A 24,298-nucleotide genomic window follows, 5' to 3' on the forward strand; every position below is an offset into this window, starting at 1 on the left:
CTTTTTTGTCAGCGACCATATGCTGAGCAACACTATCCAATATGTATAAATTAAGCTTAAAGTTACACTTTGGAGTTTCTGGAGCCCCCAGGTAGGGGGGTATTTTCTGCTGGACTATTCAGTAACTTATTTGCGGTCTTGCTTTGTCTTGTGTTGCACTTGCTTGATGTTTGACTGTGTTAAGAACGTTGTTGGCAAGCTAGCCAACATAGCCATCACAATAACATTACAAAGAAGCCGATGCGGGAGAACTTATTACTAGCATTAATGTCCAATATAACAAGTTTCCTAACATCGATAACAAGATGTCTTGCTAGTGGTTGAACTTAATGAAACTTGATGAAATGTACTTAGTTTGTTGATGTATGATATGATAAACTAGAGAGGCAATAACTTTCCTACCACAGTCAAACATCAAGCAAGTGCGACACAAGACAAAGCATGACAGCAAATAAGTTACTGAATAGTCCAGCAGAAAGTAGCCCCCTACCTGGCAGCTCCAGAAACTCCATAGTGTTACTTTAAGTCTTAGGTTAAAGGTGACATGGACGAGGGCTTAACTGATATTGATTAAGGGGTTCACTGATTCCCTTAAGGTTTAAAAGTACTTTCTCAATTGCTTTAATCAACATGTACTTGCTCTTTGTCATGTTTTGGATCTTGGGGCCGTACCTAGCACATTTTGGTTCCCTAGGCAAGCCCCGCCCCCAAATCAAAACTTCTTAACAGTAATGAACTGCACCTTTATTTATTACAAACAAAAACAAGAGTTAAGATAAATGCAAAGTGCACACTAAAGAATCAAAACAAATAAAAACTTAGCTAACAAACAATAATAATATTAACAAACAATAAAAGTCTATTTGCAAATTTGCTTTCAAATGTAATTATATATTGTAAAATATGTTACATGTGTTAAATAATCAAAATATAATATGCAAAAAAAATTATCATAAATAAAAAGTCCATTCCATTAACCATTCCACTTCCTATCATCACACTTCAAGGGTAGCCTACCTATGGTTTCCATTTACAGTGCAGTCATTCTGGCCTTTCACACCAAAACTAACGTTGATATTATTACTCAAATTTCAATTTCATGACACAACGAAAAATACGCAAATTGCTGTACAGCTGAACTTGCTCTATGTTTTGCTAAAAATAGCCTGATGACAATTTCGACTGAATGGCAATACTGAACATCACACCCTTTCTCTGGCTGGCTTACGTTAGCTAACTGGCAAGATTACATGACAATATGCTAACAGGATCCATTAGCTAAAGTTGACCATACAATCAAAATTGCATACCTTTCTCATTGGCACGTTTCTCTTCTTGTTCTTTACTTCTCTTTTTGTACTGCGCCCCGGATGGCTTTTGTCTCATAATAGTTCCCTAGTCTTTCCTTGACGCTCGCTTCGACACACACTAATTGTTTTTATGTCAACATATTGGTTGGAGATATAGAAGGGGGAGCAAAAACCTCTGCCCAGCGAAAATAAATAAAATATAGCTGCAAGCAGCGATGGCGGTTTCCTCCTCCAAACATTGCGAACCAGGGAAAAATGTAATTTTGTGACAATTTGTCACTGTATAGAAAAATCCATGCTGCAGACTTGCAAATGGGATATTACATTTCAAATCCAACATTTACAATGCTTTTGCCCTGAAGTTTAGACTGAGTGGAGGTTGTGTGTGTGCGCTTACCCTGTGTGTCTGTGAGAATGTATGTGTGTGACACCAAGCTGTGTGTCTGTGTGAATGTGTGTGCGTAAAACAAAGCCTGCGCGTGTGTTAAGGGGAGACTGAGTGTGTGAGATTTAGGAGCCGCGCGGATGAGGAGACAGAGACCTTCTACCGAAAATCACCCTAGAAATTAGCCAAGCATGCATGTTTCAAATATTCACCAAAAATCCACTTTTCATCTTTCAACTTTTTTTCAGATTTGTATACTTAACATTCTCAAGTGTCTTCACATGAACTTGTGATTCAATCAGAGTATCACTTTTTGACCTGTTGATGTGTAAAGCTTTATTTTAGCGTTAACAATGTATCCAATTTGCTTTATATCAATCATTTTTGAAGATATGAAATTGCCTTTTCACATGGGAACATGTTGTAGTGTCTTCCAGTGACATATCAAGTTTGGTGTTGATTTCACAAAGATTAGCCAAGATATGACTTCACTTCCTGTTTGGCGACTTTTCAGCTGAATTTGAGTGGCTGTACCGGACAAACGGTTGTGAGGATCAAAATTCTGTTTACATCTTTTGTGAGGCTACGTCTGAAGATCATCTCTGGTGATTTTGATGAAGATTTGCCAAAAATTGTAGGAGGAGTAGGCTTTCAAAGGTTTTTGATAAAACCGGAAATAGCAGAAAATCTATATAACCGGAAATTGACGCCATAGGGTGTGTTTAATTCGTCTTGATCCAGGGAATCCATTGGTACCTCATTTTTGAAAATCGGTCATACGGTTCAAAAGTTGCGTGTGTTACAAAAGTCCAACTTTGACCTGTTGGTGGCGCTAGAGTGGTGTAATGAGAGCCATGAAACTTGGTGTGAATGAAGAAGGGACTGTCCTTAATGAGTGTGCCAAATTTCACAAAAAGTTACCATATGGTTCTAGGGGCTGCCATTGACTCCCATGGTACTAACATAATAAGAAAGCCTACAAATATAGCTGCAAGCAGCAATGGCGGTTTCCTCCACCAGACATTGCGAACCAAATGTATTTTTGTGACAATTTGTCATTGTATAGAAAGATCCATGCTGCAGACTTGCCAATGGGATATTACATTTCAAATGCATTACTTTGAAGATCCTCAAGGGCCATGGCTTCAAGCTAAGAGTGAGAAGGGGTGTGGTCATCCCTACATTTCCTCAAATGTTGTGTGTGTGTGCTTGTGGTTGTCAAAGGAGCCTGTCCCTGTGTGTGTGTGTGTGTGTGTGTGTGTGTGTGTGTGTGTGTGTGTGTGTGTGTGTGTGTGTGTGTGTGTGTGTGTGTGTGTGTGTGTGAGAGAGAGAGAGAATCTGGAGCACACACGCGCAAAGGAGCAGAGAGAGAGAGACCTTCTACCGAAAATCACCCTAGAAATTAGCCAAGCATGCATGTTTCAAATATTCACCAAAAATCCACTTTTCATCTTACAGTCAACTTCTTTTCAGATTTGTGTACTTAACATTCTCAAGTGTCTTCACATGAACATGTGATTGAATCAGAGTATCACTTTTTGACCTGTTGATGTGTAAAGCATTATTTTAGCATTAACAATGTATCCAATTTGCTTTATATCAATCATTTTTGAAGATATGAAGTTGCCTTTTCACATGGGAACATGTTGTAGTGTCTTCCAGTGACATATCAAGTTTGGTGTTGATTTCACAAAGATTTGCCAAGATATGACTTCACTTCCTGTTTGGCGACTTTTCAGCTGAATTTGAGTGACTGTACCGGACAAACGGTTGTGAGGATCAAAATTCTGTTTACAACTTTTGTGAGGCTAGGTCTGAAGATCATCTCTGGTGATTTTGATGAAGATTTGCCAAAAATTGTAGGAGGAGTAGGCTTTCAAAGGTTTTTGATAAAACCGGAAATAGCGGAAAATCTATGTAACCAGAAATTGACGCCATAGGGTGTGTTTAATTCGTCTTGATCCAGGGAATCCATTGGTACCTCATTTCTGAAAATCGGTCATACGGTTCAAAAGTTGCGTGTGTTACAAAAGTCCAACTTTGACCTGTTGGTGGCGCTAGAGTGGTGTAATGAGAGCCATGAAACTTGGTGTGAATGAAGAAGGGACTGTCCTTAATGAGTGTGCCAAATTTCACAAAAAGTTACCATATGGTTCTAGGGGCTGCCATTGACTCCCATGGTACTAACATAATAAGAAAGCCTACAATAACAATAGGTTACCTCCTACCGGAGGAAACCTAATAACAATAGGTTACCTCCTACCGGAGGAAACCTAATAAATAGATAAATTAGATTTTTGCTGGTGCAGTTTTTGGAACCCCCCTCTGGGTGGCGCTCTAGGCAACCACCTATGTCGCCTATGGGAAGCTCCGCCCCTGTTTCTATAAATCACCTTAAAAGATTTTTTTTTTTTTTTAAATAAACGCCTGTAACAGTATTGGTGGTCGCTAAAATCTTCCTCCCTGACAATGGGTGGCGATATACACAGCTAAATGTATCTTTCACATCAATAACAACTACCAACACATCCGGTTAATAATTCCCTTGAAGGTACGAACATGTGAAACTTGACGGACTTTGACCTTAGAGCGTTCAGTTAATATAGTCTGAAACGACTCACCTCGTGTGCCTGTCTGCTGCATGTATTAACGTCTGCTCGCCTATTTGGTAACGTTTGTCAGCGCATGTAATCGCAGGCTGTTGGCAATCAGCGGCTAGGCAAAATGCTTGCGAGAGGATGCCTGGCAAAGCTCACATGGGGAGTTATTCTTAGACAAAGGTCAATTTTGTTATTCTTCTTTGCATTTAGAGGTCAGCGAGGTTTAGTGTGTCTTTGCACTTACTGGTCTCCTGACTAACATCTTTAAAGAATGCGTAGTCAAGTTTATTCACTCAGCATGAAGGTATGCCAGGTAACATAAGATAGACGGCTAACGTTAACTCTCAACTCTTGCTAGCTAAATTGATCTGAAGTTACTTAAAGTTGCCCAGGAATAGGTGTTGTGTTACGCCTCAAATTAGATAACGAACCTGCCAGGTCTATCCTGAGGAAAGTATTAACCTACATCCTGTATGTGTGCGCTTCCCCGTCTGTAGAGCAAAGAGTCAGGTTTTAATTCAGTTGACACCATGCTTTTCTGAATCTTGCGTTCGTGAAGAACATTCATCTCTGTATATTTCTTAAACCTCTGTAGAACCCATCGTGTCATTAATAATTGATTTACTCTTCCATTTGAAGAATTACGATGGACCCTAAAGTTGCCTCTTTAGTCTTACTTACATTAGCAGTCTCTATTCCCATGAGACTTTATTCCTTCCGGACGATAACAATCATGAGGTTGCTGATGTTTTCTAAAAATCTAGTTAACTTCAGTGGGGTTCAATTTGTGTGATATTGAATGATGTTGCATCTTGTAAGGTTAGTAATCGTGCTCTCCTGTGTGCTTCTGTAGGATGGGGAATTTCTCAACATCCGGAGCGCTGTCAAGCCCCTCATGTACTAAGTTTGTTCAGGTAAACCTCATTTCATTCCCCAGTTCACATATTAGTCTTCACATACAAAAAACTAAAAGTAATTTACCTGGCATTGGTGGCATTTTCTCGTTCCCACAGGATGTGGTGTCTCGTAACTGTGTCGTCATATTCTCTAAAACATCTTGTCCATACTGCAAGATGGCCAAGAATGTGTTCAATGAAATAGGTGCCACATACAAAGTGATCGAATTGGATCAGCACAGTGATGGCAGGCAACTCCAGGAGGCATTGGCACAAATGACTGGTGCAAAGACGGTAAGGATTTCACTCTTAACTGCATAAAGCTCTGCACTTAACCCTACTGTCTTCCATTTTGTTAGTGCCAACTTGACTGTAGGTTGGGGTTTGTTTACAGTGTCTTTGTAGTCTCTGTAAAATTATTGAATTATTAACTGAAAAATGATTTGATCCATTTCAGACTTTTATCTTAAGGTATGAATAGATTATGCATGAGCAGCATCTAGCAATGTTATTATACAGAAAAATACTATCATTAATGTTTCATTAAGATATGATCAGAGGGTGGTGGAGTATGTACAGTATGCAGGTTTCAAGCCCACACTGTAGCAGAGGTATGGTTTTGAGGTATGGTTTTAAAGGCAACTAGTTTTGGTACCATCCTCATTCATTTTCATAGCATATAGTCATATGAAGGACAGTTAAACACCTGTGTTTTTCCCACTAGCCATCCAAGATATGCCCTATGTTGTTCTGTGTACCGGGACTGAAACCCCTGCAAAAATGGTTATACTCCAGTTAGTGTGTTGGCAAGCTTCTATTTGTGTCAACTGGGCTGTTGGTGGTGTTTGCAAGGTTTTTGCATGCCTTTTAGGTAGTAAGCTTGCTAGTTTTGAAACAAAACTCCTCATTGCTGCTTTAAAGGTCTGGATTGGCAGTTGATGAGCTGATGTAGATAACTGACCAGTTGTTAATGTGACGAGAGTGACTTGCATGGTCAGTGAATAATAATTCTTATGCAACAATGTAGGTAATGCAATGTCGCCTGTAACTGGATGTTTCATTTTTCTTCCATTTGTTTAGTTTTTGAAGACAATAGGGCAACATGCTTTTTATACTATGTTTTAATGCCATGATTCAGTTAGTCATTTTGGACAAAAATGTCTTTTAAATACCTCAACTATAACTATCTAGGCAAGTTTATTTATAGAACATCTTTCATGCACAGACAATTTAATGTGCTATACAAAAATAATAGCAAAAGGAACATCCAAATAAAAAATAAAGACAAAGCGCTTAAGAGTGCAAACAGATAAAAGATGAAGCCCAATGAAGTACTCATTCTTTCTATAGCTGTTAGCTGTCCTCTTATTCACAACAGCGTAGTCCAAGTGGCCTGTATTCCTACTGGTTTGGAAAAACCAACCTCCTTCTCTGTGATAAGAATTGTAGTAAGCATTTTGAACAAGGACACCTGTTTTCTTTTCTGGCATTTCAGGTTCCCAGAGTCTTCATCAATGGCCAGTGCATCGGCGGGGGTTCAGACACTAAGGAGCTACACCAGCAGGGAAGGTTGCTGCCATTGATAGAGCAGTGCACCCCGTGCTGTTCCTCAGAGGGCTCAGGTTCCGGCAGTGGGTAGCCTCTCTCCACTCACAAGAAATCAATCACAAACTCCTGTGACATAGTCCGCGCCAGCCAGAGCGATTCTTTTTTTTAAATTACATCCTGATTGTCTTTCTTTTTGATATAGTGTACGTTTGTATTTATTTTACTGTAATGCATGATAATAGCCTACCTCATACATCAGGAATGTACAGCTGTATTTTAATAAATGTGTGTCCAACAAGATGGCTTGTGCATGTTACTTTCCATCTTCTAAGTTGTAGCGGTTACATGGGCAGAAGTTATTTTGTTATTTTACTTGATGTACAATAATTAAGGCAATACATTTAATATGTATATCTGTTTAATGGATGGAGATGCATGCCATTAATTAAGATACAGCCTGCAAAACGATTTTGCCTGAAAGCTAATTTTTAAGAAGCATCATTAATTTTTCAAGGTTCAATAATATGGTCATATTCAACATTAGTCAGCATGATCGTAATATTTGTAATGTGTGATTGTTTAAAAAAAATACATGGCTAATAGTAGAACGTGGTTAAAGCATTGTGTTTAAATGAGACCACACCTGATGCTGATTAGGTGGGAAACCATGCCATCCGACGTATTCAGTGAGGCCGGCTGAGATTGGTCTCAATATTTCACAGCAAGTCTTCGGATTGGTCCCATGTTCAACCCGAAAAGGCTGCCGGGAATTATGCGGCGTGTGTAGTTATTCGAGACTGCTTGGTAGCCAACCAAATTTAAAAGAGCCAGAGTCTGTATAGTATAGTATTATCTCGTATATGTAACGGTTTTACTGAGAAAATAAATACATCTCTGAAATGGCCGGAAGCGCTGGAGAATGGTGTTTGATGGAAAGTGACCCAGGGGTTTTCACAGAACTGATAAAAGGATTTGGTGAGTCACTGTGGGTAACCTGAGCTAATGGCTAAGATGGCTAACGTTTTGATTAGCAAGCTAGCTCCCTCTTTACATGCACATGATGTTAACTATAATTGTTTTTTAGTTACAGGCAAGCACTGCATGTATACATATCCCAGTTGTCCTGCAGCAATAGGTTTAAATATCTACGATATCATTCCCCCCTCCAGTGTATTCATGGGTCAATTGTATTTTTAACCAACCGCATAAAGATAATGTAATCGCTAGCTAGATAGCTAACATTGGTCAGATGAAGCTTTATCCATTGCTTTTTAGCCATCTAGCTAGTCGGGATGATTCAGGTAAGTTAAACTCCTTACCCAGGTAAATGTTCCTACGTATTTGGGGCAGCTAAATCTTTTTGATTAAGTCTTTCAAAACTGAAACATGACATTGTAATTCATTGACAGGAGACACTGTTCAACCCAAATTAATCGCTAGCAAATTGAATCATCAATAGCTTGGTGTCTTATGCCACTGGGTTAACGTTATCTGTTAACATATACAATTGTAACTGTGTTGTAATACGATGGAATGTTATTTGTTTAGTTCTAATTACATACAATGATCAAGCACTCAACTATATTTTGAGAATCATTTTCATCCCTGTGAAGATATCCATCCTAAGTTAAATGAATGTGAAGGTAGTTAATCGCCATCTACTTTCTACAATACAGGATGCAAAGGAGCACAGGTGGAGGAGATATGGAGTATGGAACCAGAAAACTTTGAGAATCTGAAGTGAGTTAATTCAGCTCTCATATTGGCTTTGCATGTTATGGCGATGGTGTCCATGAGTAACTGAGAGTAGTTGCATGTAATTGAGCTGCTTTTTTTCATCATGATTTAATTATGAGCGCCACCTCAGAATATCAATTTGAGCTCCATAATGTGACAGCCCTGCGACATGTCTTCAGTGACATGGAAATTGTATTTATAAATACTTTTTGCGATGCAGGCTGCACATTTTGGCAGTTGAGACTGTTCTCTGTTCAGTTATTGGAAAACAAACCTTGAACAGAAGTCTGATCTCAGGAAGCACTGCATAACCAAATTCAGTCATGGCTAGACAGTTACTGAGTGGATAAAAAGATTTGTCTAATGTAAGCCTCTCATAGACTTTAGAGAACTTTGGCAAACATGAGCAAAGTTTGATATTGACCATTTAACAACACATCTTCCGTTGACATAATTACATAATTCGTTATACATCATTTGATATAATGTCATGGTAGCATATGCAATCTTTATATGGTCCTCCTGTGTTCTTCTCCCTCACAGGCCTGTTCATGGACTGATTTTCCTTTTCAAGTGGCAGCCTGGTGAAGAGCCAGCTGGCTCAATTGTTCAGGATTCAAGACTTGACCACATATTCTTTGCCAAACAGGTGTCTGTGCATTTCCTTTTTTGTAAGGATAGTCTTTTAACCCAGACTAATTCAATAGGACAGTTAGGATTTCCCTTTAAACAGTATAGGTACATGCTTAACTGTTTGAATGAACTAAGTCTGATGTACTTTTTTTGTCTCCCATATATGATTCTTACCCATTAAGTTCAGTATAAATGAGTGGGATGCTAATTGTTTTTTATTCTGCATCTGTTTGATTGCATTTCCAGGTCATCAACAATGCCTGTGCGACTCAGGCTATTGTCAGCGTGTTATTAAACTGCACACACCAAGACGTGCTCCTTGGAGATACAATGACTGAGTTCAAAGAGTTCTCTTTAAGTTTCGATGCTGCTGTAAGTTTTTGCTCAAAAAAAATGTCAAGTAGCTCAGACATATTTTGCGCACACGTGGGGTGTGTGTGAGATACTACTTAAGCAATTACGTTTGAATTTTTGTTGTTGTTGTTTTTTTTTTACATTCTTTTTCTGTTGCCATATAATAAAAGTAGGCCTTTTGGTAGTAATTGAATAGCTTTCATTTCAGATGAAAGGCCTGGCTCTGAGCAATTCTGAAGTCATACGTCAAGTCCACAATGGTTTTGCAAGGTGATGCCTGTTCATTGTGCCTAAACAACATTGAACAATGCCCTCATCAAAACAGCTTTATATGCACACACTGCAAATGGAAAATACAGATGAAGTATTACATCAAAGGAACCAAGGAACATGTGTATAACTGTTTTTATCACTTGCAGACAACAGATGTTTGAGTTTGATGCAAAGTCATCAGCGAAAGATGAAGACGCCTTCCATTTTGTGAGCTATGTCCCTGTCAACGGCAGACTCTATGAGCTGGATGGCCTTCGCGAGGGACCAATAGACCTTGGTATGTTGACAAGCTTAATTTCAAAGTTCTCCAGCGTCTAACTGCATTGGGTCCACAGATATTGTGTTGTTTTACACTAGGTGCTCATAAACTCATGTTCAAATTCTGATGGTCAAATTTTGAGATTAACATGAGGTTAGGTAAGGACTCCTGGGTCTGTCTGATTAGCAGATTAGACTCGACAAGGCCTTAGCCACAGCTGTGCCACTCACATAGTTACTTTTCCTCTCAAGGTGTATGTAATCAAGACGACTGGATTAACGCAGTGCGACCAGTCATTGAGAAAAGAATACAAAAGTAAGTGTGTTAATTTGTCATTTAATAAGCCTACCTGTCTACCAAATATAGGCATAGATGTCTCCCTAGCGGACCAAGAGAGCACCAGATTCCTTTAGCGTGCCTTTCTGTACTCCTGATAATCTTATGCTTAGGTAGTTCACTCCAATTCATTTCTCCATCGCTCTGTCTTTAAGGTACAGTGAAGGAGAAATCCGCTTCAACCTGATGGCTATCGTCTCAGATCGTAAAATGATCTACGAACGGAAGATCACAGAACTACAGACCCAACTCACAGAGGTAAGACCTCCTCCACCACAGCTATCACAACCCAGTCCCATTCTCTTTCACCTTGACTGGTCAGTCAACAAACCGCAAGCTTCTTGTACAAATGTTTTTAACATTGTTTTTTATTGTTTGAAATGTGATGTTTCATCACATCCTATGGTATACTAGAGTCTATATATAATTTCCTATGATGGTAAAGAACTTGGATGGTGCTGTTGCTGAAGATGATTGCTGATAACTTTAGGGTTTGGTCAATGTGAAAGGAATGTTGGGGATACATGAGAGTTTAGATGAAAGGCCATGAGTTTGCAGATGGTTTTTAGATATTATTTCTTCATGCAGGAAGAGCCCATGGACACTGACCAGAGCAGCAACTTATTCAGCTCCATCCAGTCCGAAATTGCCAAGTACCAGCTCCTGATTGATGAGGAGAACCAGAAACTCAAGAGATACAAAGTAGGTTCTTATTTAGATATTGTCTGGTGATGGTGTCTGTTGTAGTAGTGATGTTGCAATGGAAGAGGATGGAGGATGATTTATGAATTGATGGTTGTGCTTTTACTCATCAAAATGTCATCAGAACTTCGGGACAAAATCTTTATGTATGTATTGTTTTACTATTTTCCCATTGAGATGTAATCCAAAGCTGTCATACTTCTCTTCAGATTGAAAACATCCGAAGGAAGCACAACTATTTGCCTTTCATCATGGAACTACTGAAGACACTGGCAGAGTATCAGCAGTTGATACCTTTGGTGGAAAAAGTGAGTATGGCTGTCCATATGCAGGTTTCTTTGGTGCTGCATGAATTGTGTTGGATGCAGTATATATCATAACCACTAGAGGGCAGTATACCCACTTTATTACTGATACAGACATATCTGGTGTTGGAAGAAGTGAGCCACACTATTTAATATATGCTGTGCAACTATGGTTTTGAAATGTCATTCACATAATCTTCCAGGAAGGGGTTATAAATTAATGGAGACCACCATTCTGCAGTCATGTGTAAATCATTCTTAACTATTTTTGTTCTTTCCCCCAGGCAAAGGAAAAACAAAGTGCCAAAAAGATCCAAGAGGCGAAGTGATGTGTCGTCGTCGTCGTCATCATCGTGTGTGTGTGTGTGTGTGTGTGTGTGTGTGTGTGTGTGTGTGTGTGTCGTGTGTGTGAGAGAGTGGTTGAGTTCATAGCACCCTGCCGGTTCACTCTCGCCTTCCTAGCCATCCACCCAATACTACTACAAGGAGTAGAACAAGCACTCTGGACGATCAGTCATTCTCCCATGAAAATGTTCATCCATCCCAAGTGTATGCATGCAGGAAATAAATAATAAACCTGTATTATTTTCATATGAACTTCATGTGTGTTAACCAATGTCATGACTACACTGCATTAATTCAACAAGCGAAAAGGACTTTCATTATATGTGACAGACACATTCCACTCCATATTGGCTGACATTTAGACTCTTTGTTTCCTGACTAAGGCACGTTGTCTTTAAGGGGCTGTTGTCTGTGTCACATGAAAACTGAAAGCAGACCTTTTAGAGGTTTTAAGATGATTAACTCCCTCCAAACGGAAACTCTTTACATTTGTCATTTGAATTAAGAAGCTGACTGATTTAGACAGAGCGGTGCAACCGGTTACCAACTTCGCAGATGTCGACAGGGGAAGTGACGCACACTCATGAGTGCACAGTACACAGAGCTTTGTGTTATGCATGACTGTAATGTTTCTGTTCCTGTTTTGTTTTCTCTTAGTAGAGTAGATACTCCGTCTAAGAAAGTTAATGCCAAGGGTACAGCATACCAAAGTAGACAGGTGATTTCGTTTTTTGTGTGTATATGTGTCGGTATGCAGCCTGATGATATTTTGGTGGTGAACCATCCTTTTTTGTTGCATGTTCAACCTTTCTATTTGGGCATGTGTGTCAACATGGAGCTTTGTCTTGACGTGCTCACTCGTCGCTATGTTTTGTCTTTGCATGTGTGACGTGCAACAATAGGTTATCTGTTATCATTCACTGTTTGTTTGCAATAAGCTACATTTTCAGCCAAACCACGGGACACTTTTATAGTGGCATTAGATGAAGGCGATCAGGGTTTCACAATCACAAACATCTGAATAGAAAAAACAAGTGTCGACTTCCTTGTGCTAATTTTAACAATAGAGCATGTGTGAGGCACATCAACATTCATACCTGGGAAAAAAACATCTGAGTCTCCTGATGTTGCCAAGCGCTCAATTTTTCCAGTCATTAGTGTGGCCTGTGTAGTGTGATGGGTTGCTGCCAAGATAAGGTGTACCAAGGCAACCACAGCCAAGAGATAAATCCAACCGTTTGGAGAAAAAAAAACCTTTAAAGTGTATATTAAAACTACTCAAAAAAGCTCTTACCCTTTTTGCGTCCTGTTGGAGAACACTGAGGCTTCTGATAGGGCATTTAGTAGGTAGCCTACTGTATGATACGTACTATTTGATATGTTTGGTCGGTATTAGTGTATGTTAGGCTATTCGTTTTGCTCTTATGTCTGCTGTATATCAGTTCTGTGAGTATGAGCTTTGCCAGTGGACAGAAATAGTCAAACAGAGAAGGTGTCTGTTTAGTGTCGCGCCGGGCGATGAGCTCATGTGTGCGAAGCAATTTGAAAATAGAGAAGAGCCGTAGAGCCAGCATGTTCCCAGCCTCACACAGACATCACTGGGGCCTTGTTGCGTCTGATCTTGAGTCTGTTCCTATTTGTGCTCGGAACAAGGATGCAGTCAGCAAATGTATTTTTGGGTAGCTTGAGAAGGACATCCACTCAACCAGTAAAACATATTTCTGTTCCTTATCTGTCATGTCATAAAAAGGCTGGTGGAAATATTGATTGCATTGGTGTTAATATTGCTAACTCCCCCTTAAATGTTAACTTTAAAAAAATGTTTTTACCTGTAAACTCATTCTTTTTACCACTGTGCTCATCATATGTGAAAGTATTTCGTCCTTTCACTCAGTAACATGCAATGCAAATCTGCAATTTCATTTAACCTTTGGATCAGTTCAAGTTATTTTTCAGATGTTAAATGATGTGTTAAAAATAGAGCAGCACAAAACTGTTTGGTTTGCAACGTCACATATTATTAATGGTAAAAATACAGTCAGGTCATAACATAAAACTCCTTTCATCCAAAAGTCTGTCTGGCGGTCCAGCTGCCTCAGTTAAGATCCGGGGGATTCCGTGGGTGAAACCATAAAAGGAATTTCCCTCACGTCCTCTTCAGTGGCACTGGCAGAGCAGTTCCCACAGACCCTGGTGAGCGTAAACTAAAACTCTTTTTATCTTGATGCAAATGTACTATATTATGGAAATGCAAACGAAAGTGGCAAAATGGTGCAATGTAAATTCTATATGCAGTTATGACAAGTCAACAGATTAAACATTAATACTTTGTACCAAACATTATACCATATTAACATAAACAAAGACATCTTTATAATCGTCCTTCCAAATTAAATAAATAAAAGTATATTACAAAAAAATTGATTTTGCAGGATTAAATGATGCTGTTCACAGTCATATGCCACACATCAGCAGACCAGAGACCACATTTAACAGTAGTGAAGGGAAAATCTCACTTCAGTGTTCTTTTTCCTGGCATGGCGAATAAAGTCAACATCCCATATTTGGCATTTTGCACCAAATAAAAAGGCCACCAGTTGCTGGAATGGCCTTGCAAGGCATCTTGTCAAACACCCCCAACATTGTAAAAGTTTTCTTGAAGTATTTCAGCTGCAGATCTCTGCTCTGTTTTCATTGTGCCTTCAAAGATCTGTCCCTCTGCCTTGCCTCTGTGCGGAGATCACTGTAGAGCGAGGAGAGGAGGAAGCGAGGATAGCAGTTGTTCTCCATCAAGCCGTATACTTTGGTCTGGGCAGCAAGGAAGCATGACAGAGATGGGATGTGCAGAGACTGTTCAATGGCATCTCTTGTGTAGAAGTCCAGGTTGACCTAAAAATCATTTAGAATATATTTCATTAGCAAACTGGTTAATATGTGTTGGATTATACTAATTCAATGGCAGCGTTAAAACATACCTCTTTTGGCGATTCACACTTGATGAACTCTTCATAGATGCTTCTGGCTCTAGAGGCAAGCTTGTTGGATGACTTTAGTTGTTGGAAGTCTTCACAGGCGAGCCAAAACTCTAAATTTTCCTCACAGAACTCTGACTTGAGGAAGACTTGAAAGGCGATTGTCCCATCTAAATTGATGGAGAAGGACAGATCTTATCAGAACTAAGCAGAGTGTACATAATCTCAGGTTACATTCTGATGAAGCTGTGTTCCCCGCCATGTGCATAGGAGGTGCAATGCAAGCACCTTGTGTAAGTGAGATAAGGAGAGATAATAAAAAGCATGTATCACTCACATCTACTACTCAGCAGTTTGTCCAGTGACTGGGCCCACTGGTCCAGCTCATCAACTGTTGGCCTGAGCAATGGAAAAAAACACACTTGTGATAAGATACACATAAATGAAATGCATTATTCACTATGACTTGCCCATGCACTTTAACAGTCTCTGTTAGGACACAATTTAGATGTTGGGTAATGTAAGCAGGAATTAAGTTAACTCTACAAAGCACAATGGTAACAAATACGGAAATAGATTTTTGCCTTACTTGGTATATCTTTTTCTTGGTGAAGTTGAGTTCTTCAGTAAATAGCTTATTCGTGTCCTCCAGTTTCTATTCCTGTCAGCATTAGCAATATTCAAAGAATGAGTCTAAAACAGCATGGATCATTTGTGTTGTGTGTACAGTAAACCATTACTTATCCACTATCCAAACATTGTTACTAATGTATAAATAGTTTTAGTAATTCAATATGATAAAACAATTTAAATTGCTGTTCATTTTCTTATGAGGTACTTACATCATTTATTGAGTAATTATTTAAGAAATTGTAATAGGTGAATAAAAAACATTCTGATTCTTTTTAAAAGCCCATAAAAAACAAATTACTTACTTATTTGCATTTTTGTCCATGTGGATATCGGAACTATTTATACACATCACGCATGCCATCTCTCTCAAACACACAGTGGCTTCTCTCATGGTTCAGAGGCTACTCAGGCGCTGTTGAAATCAAAGCTTGATCTCCCTCGCAGTCATGACGGATATTTATGCACAGCCCTGCTACGTCGGCAAGGGTTGGTCGGGCTGGGCCAGATATGCCATTCTGATTGGTTGCTCTGTGTAAATGTTTACCTTGGTGTATTAAAACACAGACACACACTCAAACCCCTTACACACACACACACACACACACACACACACACACACACACATACACATATCCACAAACAAACACTCTTAGGTACAATGTCATTTCTGGTTTTGAATATAACTGGCCGCATTGAGGTGATATTTGCAGTGACCCTTTGGACTATAAATAGACTCAATCCAAACAGAACTGACCTTACAATAAGGATAAGCGTTTTAGCTATACGCCAGCCTTAGGAGTGTTTGTACACTGTCCCTTTGTGTGAAATCACATTTTTTTTTTTTTAAAGTTATGTCACGGATGCCACGGTAGACGCCTTATCCGTGTCAATAAAAAGTTATATGTTAAACAGATTAACTCATAAACACCATGGATACACACCTAGAGGGCTCATGATGCAACATCCGTTTCATTGATATAAGCAAATAGGAATGCTCTAACTCATCAAACCAGTTTGAAGTTCCTCAAATGCATACTTCAGTCCTCTATTTTTACTCCTCTATCTATGCGTCTAAAAATAAAATGGTGTGAAGGTATGAGTGGCATTCATAATTTGTCATGACAGACAGACAGACAAGATTGATAGACCTAAATTCTTTCATTTTGTGTGTTTCCATGGCGGTTGTCATTTTCTACTCTCAGATGATAAGATTAAGTTTGCGCAAGTTTTGTCGTCACAGGTCTAAACCTGAATGGACATCTGTCTTACTCTGCACATGGGGGACACAGCAGGCCTGACGGTGGAAAATGTGGCAGTTTGCATAAGGTGCATGCAAATGTGGATTTGAATATACCTGATCATTGCTTCAGTGTTATGGGCACATATTATAGGTATTTTCATAGATTGCAGTAAGGAAAGAGATCCTGTACATTATCTGCTTTCCATGCAAAATGATTTAAAGTTGGCCTGTTGACGATACAGTGGAACACTTGCAAGACACCTCCAAAATTTGCTATTTGAAAGAGATCACTCATCTCAAAATCAATCCTCTCTCTCTCTCTCTCTCTCTCTCTCTGAAGTTTTATCAGATGCCATGACTTGTACATCTGTGGAAACTATGGACACAATTAATTAACACCTGCAGTGAGCTCAACCCATTTTGGGATGCAGCATTAGCCTTAAAAGACACAGTATGAACACAATGAGAGGTCATTCATAACATTGCATCTTTGTGCATATATTTTCTAACGAAAACGTATATGGAGGCTACATGCATTTAATGTTGTAACAATGAGTAAACGAAAATATTTATAATATTTCTGATGAAACCAATGTCATGTCAGGAAATCTTAGATATCTTTATAATACATTGATTTACTACACTGCCAAAAACAGATGTTATAAATGTAAACAACATTTATATCTATAATGTATAGAAATAATATATACAGTATAACGTATTATGGGTACCCAAGAGTGCTAACAGGGTAGTCATAGATATCACCTGGCATGTACTTTCACTCATCTTACGAAGTTTCCCAAAGGTCTGCTGTACATTTGGACGGATGTCCACTTTAACTCTTGCACTGACCTTTGCAAAAAAAAAATTTCTTCTGCTTGCACAATGGGTTCTTGTTGCCAATTCCGGATTGCACTGAGAGCTTGTGACAAACCGCTTTCCCAACTGCATTCTGCTGGAAAAAAAGAACAAACTTTAGTTATTGTCGCCAGTGGTCATTCAATTTGCAAAGCATGTGTTTATGAAGGTACAACAAATAAAAATAAAAATCTCTTTTACGTCTTCATTCTGTCCAGGTAAAGGCTTAGTTGGTAAAGGTAAAGTCTTGAGTGGGATATGGCTTTTGCTCTGTTTACCCGGGCAACCCTATTTTTACAGTGTGTATAATGCCTTTGCATCAGTTTGCCTAGACGCAAAGCCAAAGCTGTAAAAACGTTTTTCCCTGCATACAGTTGTTCTTTCTCCTTTTGTATCTCTTGACATCTAGACTGTTGCGTGACGCAGTGTGGTGTGCGCACTGACCTCTCTGTTTGGTTCAAAAGCAGCGCTGTATTCCTCATAGACACATGGTCTGTTATGTCCTGCTTGTGCTATGTAAACACTAGTCTGTCCTGAAGCAGATAACCACTTGACTGAGGCCAAGTTTCCACTAAGAACACTGACTCTAGTCCAGTAAGTGTGTACATGGTGCCTGGGTGGGAGGGCTTTCCCAGCACTGAGTCTCTGTCCTGCACAGGGACTCCTTAGTGAGCTAATAGGACATGGAGTACACTGGTTCATCTGCCAGATTAATCTCTGGCACAGGTGTTAAGTGAGACAGGGATAGACCTCTTAATTCACTTAAAGGAATTGATGTCAGTGCAGGTCACCCTTTTGGGCTGTTATTGTGTTGTGTTCAGCGCAAATGCTTCTCATAGTTTTCATGATGTGTTGTTCAGACACTGATTTAAATGTGGAGTGTGAACCGTGTCGTTTAAAGTGCGTTAGCCTCTGTCTCTGAAAAAATGAAATATGATATGTGTACTTATGACTTCATGACAACTGTGCTGTTATGTTAAGTAAAATGAGGATGTTGTCAACACATATTGAGACAATAATCATTCAGGACTGATAGTTATGGGAAGAAGAGATGCTCCCCACAAACCTCCAGTCAGTGTGTGTGTATGATTTCTAAGAACTGAAACTGCAGAACAGAAACTTCAAAAAATCCCTGTTCACTTTTGTAAGAGCTTACTTTCAGAAGGAATTTAAGTTTACATTTTGTTTGCACTTTGCTCTAGAGAGTAAATTACCGCAAAACAGTGAGGAATGTTTCAGATGCACTGTCATTCCTAAGAGAGGTGGGGAGAAGTGACTTAATTTTCCATTCCACCTCTTCACACGACTTAGTATGTGACAAGAGACATGTCTCAAATGTTAATTTCCTCTTTTCGAAATACAATGGAAACGGCTCTTTGATATTAAGCATGTCTCTTGTGACAAACAGACCATGAAATCCCCTAAAAATTGCTCCCTACACTAATTTATGAATAATCCCATGTTTCAAAATAAATTAAACTTTATTTATAATTACATTTGATACATAGAAACACAGCAAAAGTCAGCATCCAACCAGTGGCCGTGGGCAATAAATAGCACTACATTCATGTACAGGGTGGAATCTTGTCACTGAATCTTGCCACCAAATCAGCTCATCCCATTCATATTTGGTAGCAGAATTGTTTGAATAATTCCCACCTCAGTTTTAAATATTATGACACTTTAGTGTCCAATCATTAAAGTATGTGCATGTAAGCCAAAAAAGACTTCAAACTCTGACATCAGTGAAACACATTCTACTGTCACTACCTTGGATCACTCCATTAGGTCATAGTGCACCTAGTTGGGGAAGAAGAGCGACAGTGTTCATAAAATGGGTATTTAAAAAAAGTATAGAGGGTAATAATGAAGAGTCATGGTTGCAGACATGTTTCTCTTCTGATGGCTGTGACTGCTCTGATTAGCTGATTACAGTAGCTGTGGCTTCGCAAACCACCGGATGGGCTGCAGAAATGTTCCTCGTCCTTATCAGAGGCAACAGGAAACACCTCCGCGAGAAGGGACGACTCGGGCCACATGCTCCAGGGCCTCCAGACTGCAGCCACACTCTACTGCTGGGCTGGGAGCCCTCAAGTGGTTGGTTGTCCTGAACCGAAATTGTCTCAGCCACCATCCGGACCTGCTCTGGGGCTTTCCACTCCAGCATCCCCACCTTCCCTGGCTCTGGAGGTTTTGGTTGACCATCAGGGTGGTAGTGGTGTGGATCTGTCTGTGTTTTTTTAGGGGTATTGCTCTGTCTTGTCTCTCAGCAGCAACTGTCTGGGTTTCTTGGAAACCCAATGTCCAGCTCTTTTTTTTCTGTTGTTGTCGTTTTCTTTCGGGGGGAGGTGGGAGGGCGGGAAGAGGGGTGGTCCTCTTCAGCCTTTGACAGCATCAGCAGCAAGGTTTTCCAGTAAGGTTCTGTACATGTCCGACCTCAGGAATCTGGGGTAGGAATCCCGCTCCATCAATCCATACACTATCCTCTGAGCTTCATCAAAGCAGTGTATTGTGGGGTTCTTCACATTCCTTTTGATCTGTTCTCGGGTGTGGTAATCAATATTTATCTGAATGACAAAAAAACACATAAACACATTAAAGATCTTGTGTCATTTGTGAACTGGAGTTTAAGGTGAATGTCTGACATGGATCCAGTGACAACATTCCTCGGCTGCAGGTACCTCTTTAGGAGACTCAGCCTTCACAAACTGCTCGTAGACTTTCTTAGCTTTTGAGGTCATCCTGAAGGAAGATTTGATTTTCTTGTACTCCTCACATGTGAGCCAGAATTCAATGTTCTCGTCGCTAAATTCCGATTTTAGATAGGTTCGGAACGTTGCTAGGCCATCTGTTGGAAACCAATGAAATTAAATTTGAAAAAAGAGGTTTGGTGTTAAGTCCTACATTAAAAAACTACTGGTGTTTAAAATTGTTGTAATCTGAGCGCAGTCACACAGCCTGTTTGTTTACCGCAATTTGTTTATGGCATTTACTACAGCAGTAGCATGTTGTGGTACTCATGCCTTGGGGAAGAAGTTAGACTCACACTTTGAATCAAGTAGTCGCTCAAGAGACTGGGTCCATTGTTGTGTCTCCTCTAAAGTTAGCCTCCTGTTGAGAGTGGAAAAAAACTCTGTCTTTGATTACACAGATATAATTAGTTTAAAGGCAAATGACATTTGTGTGTTAAGCTCAGAGCTGAAAAAGCAAAGAGAATCTGTCTGTCTAAAAGTAAACCCAAGGTCTCGTTGGACCAAGCTAATTCTTCTACATTGCATCCTTGCGTCTTTTGAGGTCGCCCAATTAGTTTGAGAATGTGTGCACTGTTAGTCCAGCTCTCGCGTTTGACATGGCAAATTTGAATGAATTTTAATGCCACCATAAGACACATCCTGGACACAGTCACACATACACATATCCTCTTTGTGGTAGCATGACATCATGTCACAGGTGGAAAACTATGGCAAGAAGAAACTTATTTTGCTCCTTACGTCTCAGGGGTCGATGAGTGTGAAAACATGCACTGCAGTCGGCACATGAAGTTCTTTCCACTGTGGGATCAAATCGAGAAACATACTCAGTCTAAGAGAAGATAAGTTTCACACACACTTACAGGAATCCTGTGTTGACTAACTACATCCTTCTCATCAACTCTAAAAATCAACTCTATGCTCCTTAAGGGTTTATGTAGGGACATATAGAGATGACACTTGAAAGTACTAGTTTCCATATTAAACAGCAAAATGAATTAAATAACACAGATGAAAATTCATTATTTGAAAAAATACTCACATGTTCTTGTTTCTCTTGCGGTCGTCTCTCTCCATGTTAAAAAGCGGTGTCAGTGGTTCTGTGATTAAGCTTGGCATGTTAGGGAGAGAAGGGCTTGTGCGTTTAAATCCACCAGCGCGTGGTCCTGACTGAAGTCATGCTGTGTCTGTTGTTGGTGTACAGGTCTGTCGCCTGCCTCCTGCTCCCCTTTTATATCCAGTATCACAATAGCTAGCAGTTGGTAATGAACATCACTTACTGGTGCTTGACGAACCACAGCAAAAAGAGGAAGTCTCTCTCTCTTTCTCGCTCTCTCTTTCGCTCTCTCTCTCTCTCTCTCTCTCTCTTTCTCTCTCTCTCTCTGCCCCGCCCCCCCCCCCCCCCCCCTCTCTCTCTCATACACATTTTATCTGTTTCTGATGAAAGCCACTTATGGACACCTTTGTCTAACACTAATGTTCACGTTGTCAGAGGGCTCGGCATCTTCCTTTTCATGTTTTGGAGAGTACATAAACCTTCAAGCAGCAAATGAAGAAGCCTAGCTCTTTTTACCTGTTGCATTTTTTGTCTTTCACCTTTTATAAAGCTTTGCTTATGAAAGTGAAAAGATGTGCAATATTATCTACTCTGCCATTTCACAGGGCTGTATATCAACATATACTAACCTGAAAATATCATAAAATCTATTACTTTATGTTTTTATATTTTTCTCTTGTACATGTGCTGTTATTACATGTGATCTTGATGTTGTATGGCAGAGTGAGTTTTTCTCACACCTGGGCAGTAATCTCCTGTCTGTCATGCCGTGTCAGATCTGAGGCCAACCTGTTCTTTCCAAACTTGCCCAAAGATGGCCACATGCATTCAACCATTAGCAATGGACACTCATTACTTCCACATATAGACAGCTCACATTTTCAGGGGAACATCAAGAGAAAAATCAAGAGAAAAAAAACCAACACTGACCAATACCATCATTGCTCTCTCTCTCTCTCTCTCTCTCTCTCTCTCTCTCTCTCTCTCTCTCTCTCTCTCTCTGTCTCCCTCTCTCTCTCTCTCTACCTCTTACTCTCTCTCTCTCTCTCTCTCTCTCTGAGTGAGGGACCCTGAGTAATTCTGAGCTTCAGACAGAGAAGCTGAAGTTGTACTTTGTGACTTGTTCATTTCCTCCTTTGTTTGCCATGGCAACGGTTGTGGTTTAGGGAAAACACGAGCAGGCTGTGTGTGGCTGATGGCTCAGCTGGTTGACGGCACATGGTGTGGGCCGTTTGCAAGGAAGGCAACCTCCGTCACCAAGTTGGATCCTGTCGCGTGTGTTCCACAACACAGTTTGTACTTTGACGTTCATCCACCGCTTTGAAGGAGTTGACCAAACACCTCAGACGCAGTTCCTTTTGCGTGCTCTCAGCTGACAATCAGCTCTGAATCAGACTGAGAAAGCCTACTACCCTTATGGTTGGGACAGAGGAAACCTGAAGCCACGAACAACAGTACAGCACAGTGGGCCCTCTACTCAGGCTCTGTCTGTGGTGTCACCAGACGACTATGTGTATATTATCAATCAATATATATGTATTATTATCCTCTTATTATTATTATATATTTGTGAAATTATTATTTCAAACAAAATAGGAATTTTGAGATTGTGGCCATGGTGGGGTCCATGTATTGAGGAGATATATTTATTGCTTTGATCTCAATGAGGAGGATACCGGCACATGATTAATCCGACCCATGATTAATCACACACTATATTTATATGGAGAAACAGAAATAAAGCCCATGACACAATTGTTCTGATTGAAAAACGCACAAAAAGCACACCCAGTCATCTCAAAAATGCACTTTAATCAAGCTGTTTATTTCATGCTAAACACAATAAATAACTCCTTTGTTTTGGGCAACAAACATTTTTGCACTCATCAAGTGGAAGCATAGAAACATTTGTTACAGCGCCCGTGAAAAATAATGCTTGTGCCATGGCTTTCCTAACAAGGAGGCACATTCAGAGAGATTATCCATGCCTTGGTGCCCTGATGACATTAAATCTGTGGGTGGAATTTTAGGTCAGTCTGACATTTATTTTTAGATCCTTAAGATTTCCTTTTATAGGCTCTTCACTCACCAGAAGATGTCATTTTTACGGAACAGTGTCAAAGGTTGATGCCGCCAATTTTCCCATTTCGTGATGGTGTCGCCCCCCTTAACGCCTCTGTTTAACATCAGTTAGCTGGCATCAGTCATGTGACCAAAAAGTATGAAAGCCATGGAAAATTGTCATCTGAACTCGATTTTGTAAGCATCACAAGACCTTTTTAAAAATAACCATTTGTCAATTTATTTCTGATAAAGATCAAAGGATTGGTTTGGTAGATTAAATGTATACGGGAAATTAAACTCATTCTAAATACATAGCTAAAGGAAAGTGTGAATATCTGAGGAGCCTGTAAAAAGTAAAGCCATAGTATATCACCAAGCCATGGGGCCTTCTGTGTAACACTGCACCTCAGTGTGTTTGCCGGAAAGTCAAGCATTTGGCATAACGGAGGAGGGCCAGAGATGATAAGCAAAGGCAAATGTCACAACCATTCCATCTATAGCCGAGATCTGTGATAAGGCCCTGGCTTGCATACTGCAGACGGTTATTTTGCTTTCTGTAGCACCGTCATTTCCTCCGGTCCCCTGTGTGTCATCCACTGACTTCCTTCCTCATGCGGCCTGTTTGCTGCTGCCTGAAAACTCTGTGATGAGTGTTGGAGTGTCGCTGAATAAATGTTACTAGCTCTCATAGGTTAAAGCCAGATAAGGCCCTCTGTTCTGAGACGCCCACAGGCACTGGAGCGCAGGAACCTCGGCCAGGAGTCGCTCTCCATCAGTCTGAGCACGTGGATCTCAGCCTCGTCAAAACACCACGGGGTGGTCTCGACAATCGACCTTTTGACCTTGTCCCGTGTGCACTGATCAATGTTGACCTGTGGGTCAAATCCAGGGAAGTCACCATGAGTGATATTGCGTGGGTCTCATTAGACAGCCGTTAACCAGTTTGGAAATGAAACATGTCAATATTCTAAATATGTAAAACCACCTATATACATTTTGAAGAACCAGCATAAACATTTTGTCATGAAATAATGATGGTGG

The 24,298-nt window shown here is 40.0% G+C and overlaps 4 protein-coding genes across 7 annotated transcripts; 2 read left to right on the forward strand and 2 right to left on the reverse strand.

The window, feature by feature from the left end:
* The first annotated feature begins 4,130 nt into the window (after positions 1-4,130).
* glrx2 (glutaredoxin 2) lies at positions 4,131-7,037 on the forward strand. Of its 4 annotated transcripts, none has more exons than XM_080833354.1 (4): positions 4,131-4,246; positions 5,149-5,209; positions 5,309-5,485; positions 6,687-7,037. In XM_080833354.1, exons 2-4 carry the CDS (start codon positions 5,150-5,152, stop codon positions 6,828-6,830), a joined length of 381 nt encoding a protein of 126 aa, XP_080689480.1. In that variant the 5' UTR covers positions 4,131-4,246; position 5,149; the 3' UTR covers positions 6,831-7,037. The 4 variants fall into 4 exon arrangements, with proteins under 4 accessions (XP_080689480.1, XP_080689479.1, XP_080689482.1 ...); XM_080833353.1 differs by lacking the exon at positions 4,131-4,246 and adding an exon at positions 4,291-4,475; XM_080833356.1 differs by lacking the exon at positions 4,131-4,246 and adding an exon at positions 4,510-4,608.
* Positions 7,038-7,141: 104 nt separating this feature from the next.
* uchl5 (ubiquitin carboxyl-terminal hydrolase L5) lies at positions 7,142-11,935 on the forward strand. Its single transcript, XM_080833352.1, has 11 exons — positions 7,142-7,714; positions 8,416-8,479; positions 9,020-9,125; positions 9,356-9,481; positions 9,672-9,733; positions 9,883-10,013; positions 10,247-10,310; positions 10,487-10,589; positions 10,920-11,033; positions 11,243-11,341; positions 11,623-11,935. Exons 1-11 carry the CDS (start codon positions 7,639-7,641, stop codon positions 11,665-11,667), a joined length of 990 nt encoding a protein of 329 aa, XP_080689478.1. The 5' UTR covers positions 7,142-7,638; the 3' UTR covers positions 11,668-11,935.
* A 2,439-nt stretch (positions 11,936-14,374) lies between these two features.
* On the reverse strand, positions 14,375-15,679 carry LOC308360196 (regulator of G-protein signaling 2-like; the record flags this gene model as incomplete). Its single annotated transcript, XM_080831984.1, has 5 exons — positions 14,375-14,572; positions 14,659-14,825; positions 14,993-15,054; positions 15,245-15,316; positions 15,591-15,679. 5 exons carry the CDS (start codon positions 15,677-15,679, stop codon positions 14,375-14,377), a joined length of 588 nt encoding a protein of 195 aa, XP_080688110.1.
* Positions 15,680-19,764: 4,085 nt separating this feature from the next.
* Positions 19,765-21,255, reverse strand: LOC308361143 (regulator of G-protein signaling 13-like; the record flags this gene model as incomplete). Its single annotated transcript, XM_080833406.1, has 5 exons — positions 19,765-19,953; positions 20,068-20,234; positions 20,433-20,497; positions 20,878-20,937; positions 21,179-21,255. 5 exons carry the CDS (start codon positions 21,253-21,255, stop codon positions 19,765-19,767), a joined length of 558 nt encoding a protein of 185 aa, XP_080689532.1.
* Positions 21,256-24,298: the final 3,043 nt, after the last annotated feature.

Source organism: Sprattus sprattus (genome assembly GCF_963457725.1).
Source record: "Sprattus sprattus genome assembly, chromosome: 2".
In the NCBI taxonomy this organism is placed as follows: domain Eukaryota; kingdom Metazoa; phylum Chordata; class Actinopteri; order Clupeiformes; family Clupeidae; genus Sprattus; species Sprattus sprattus.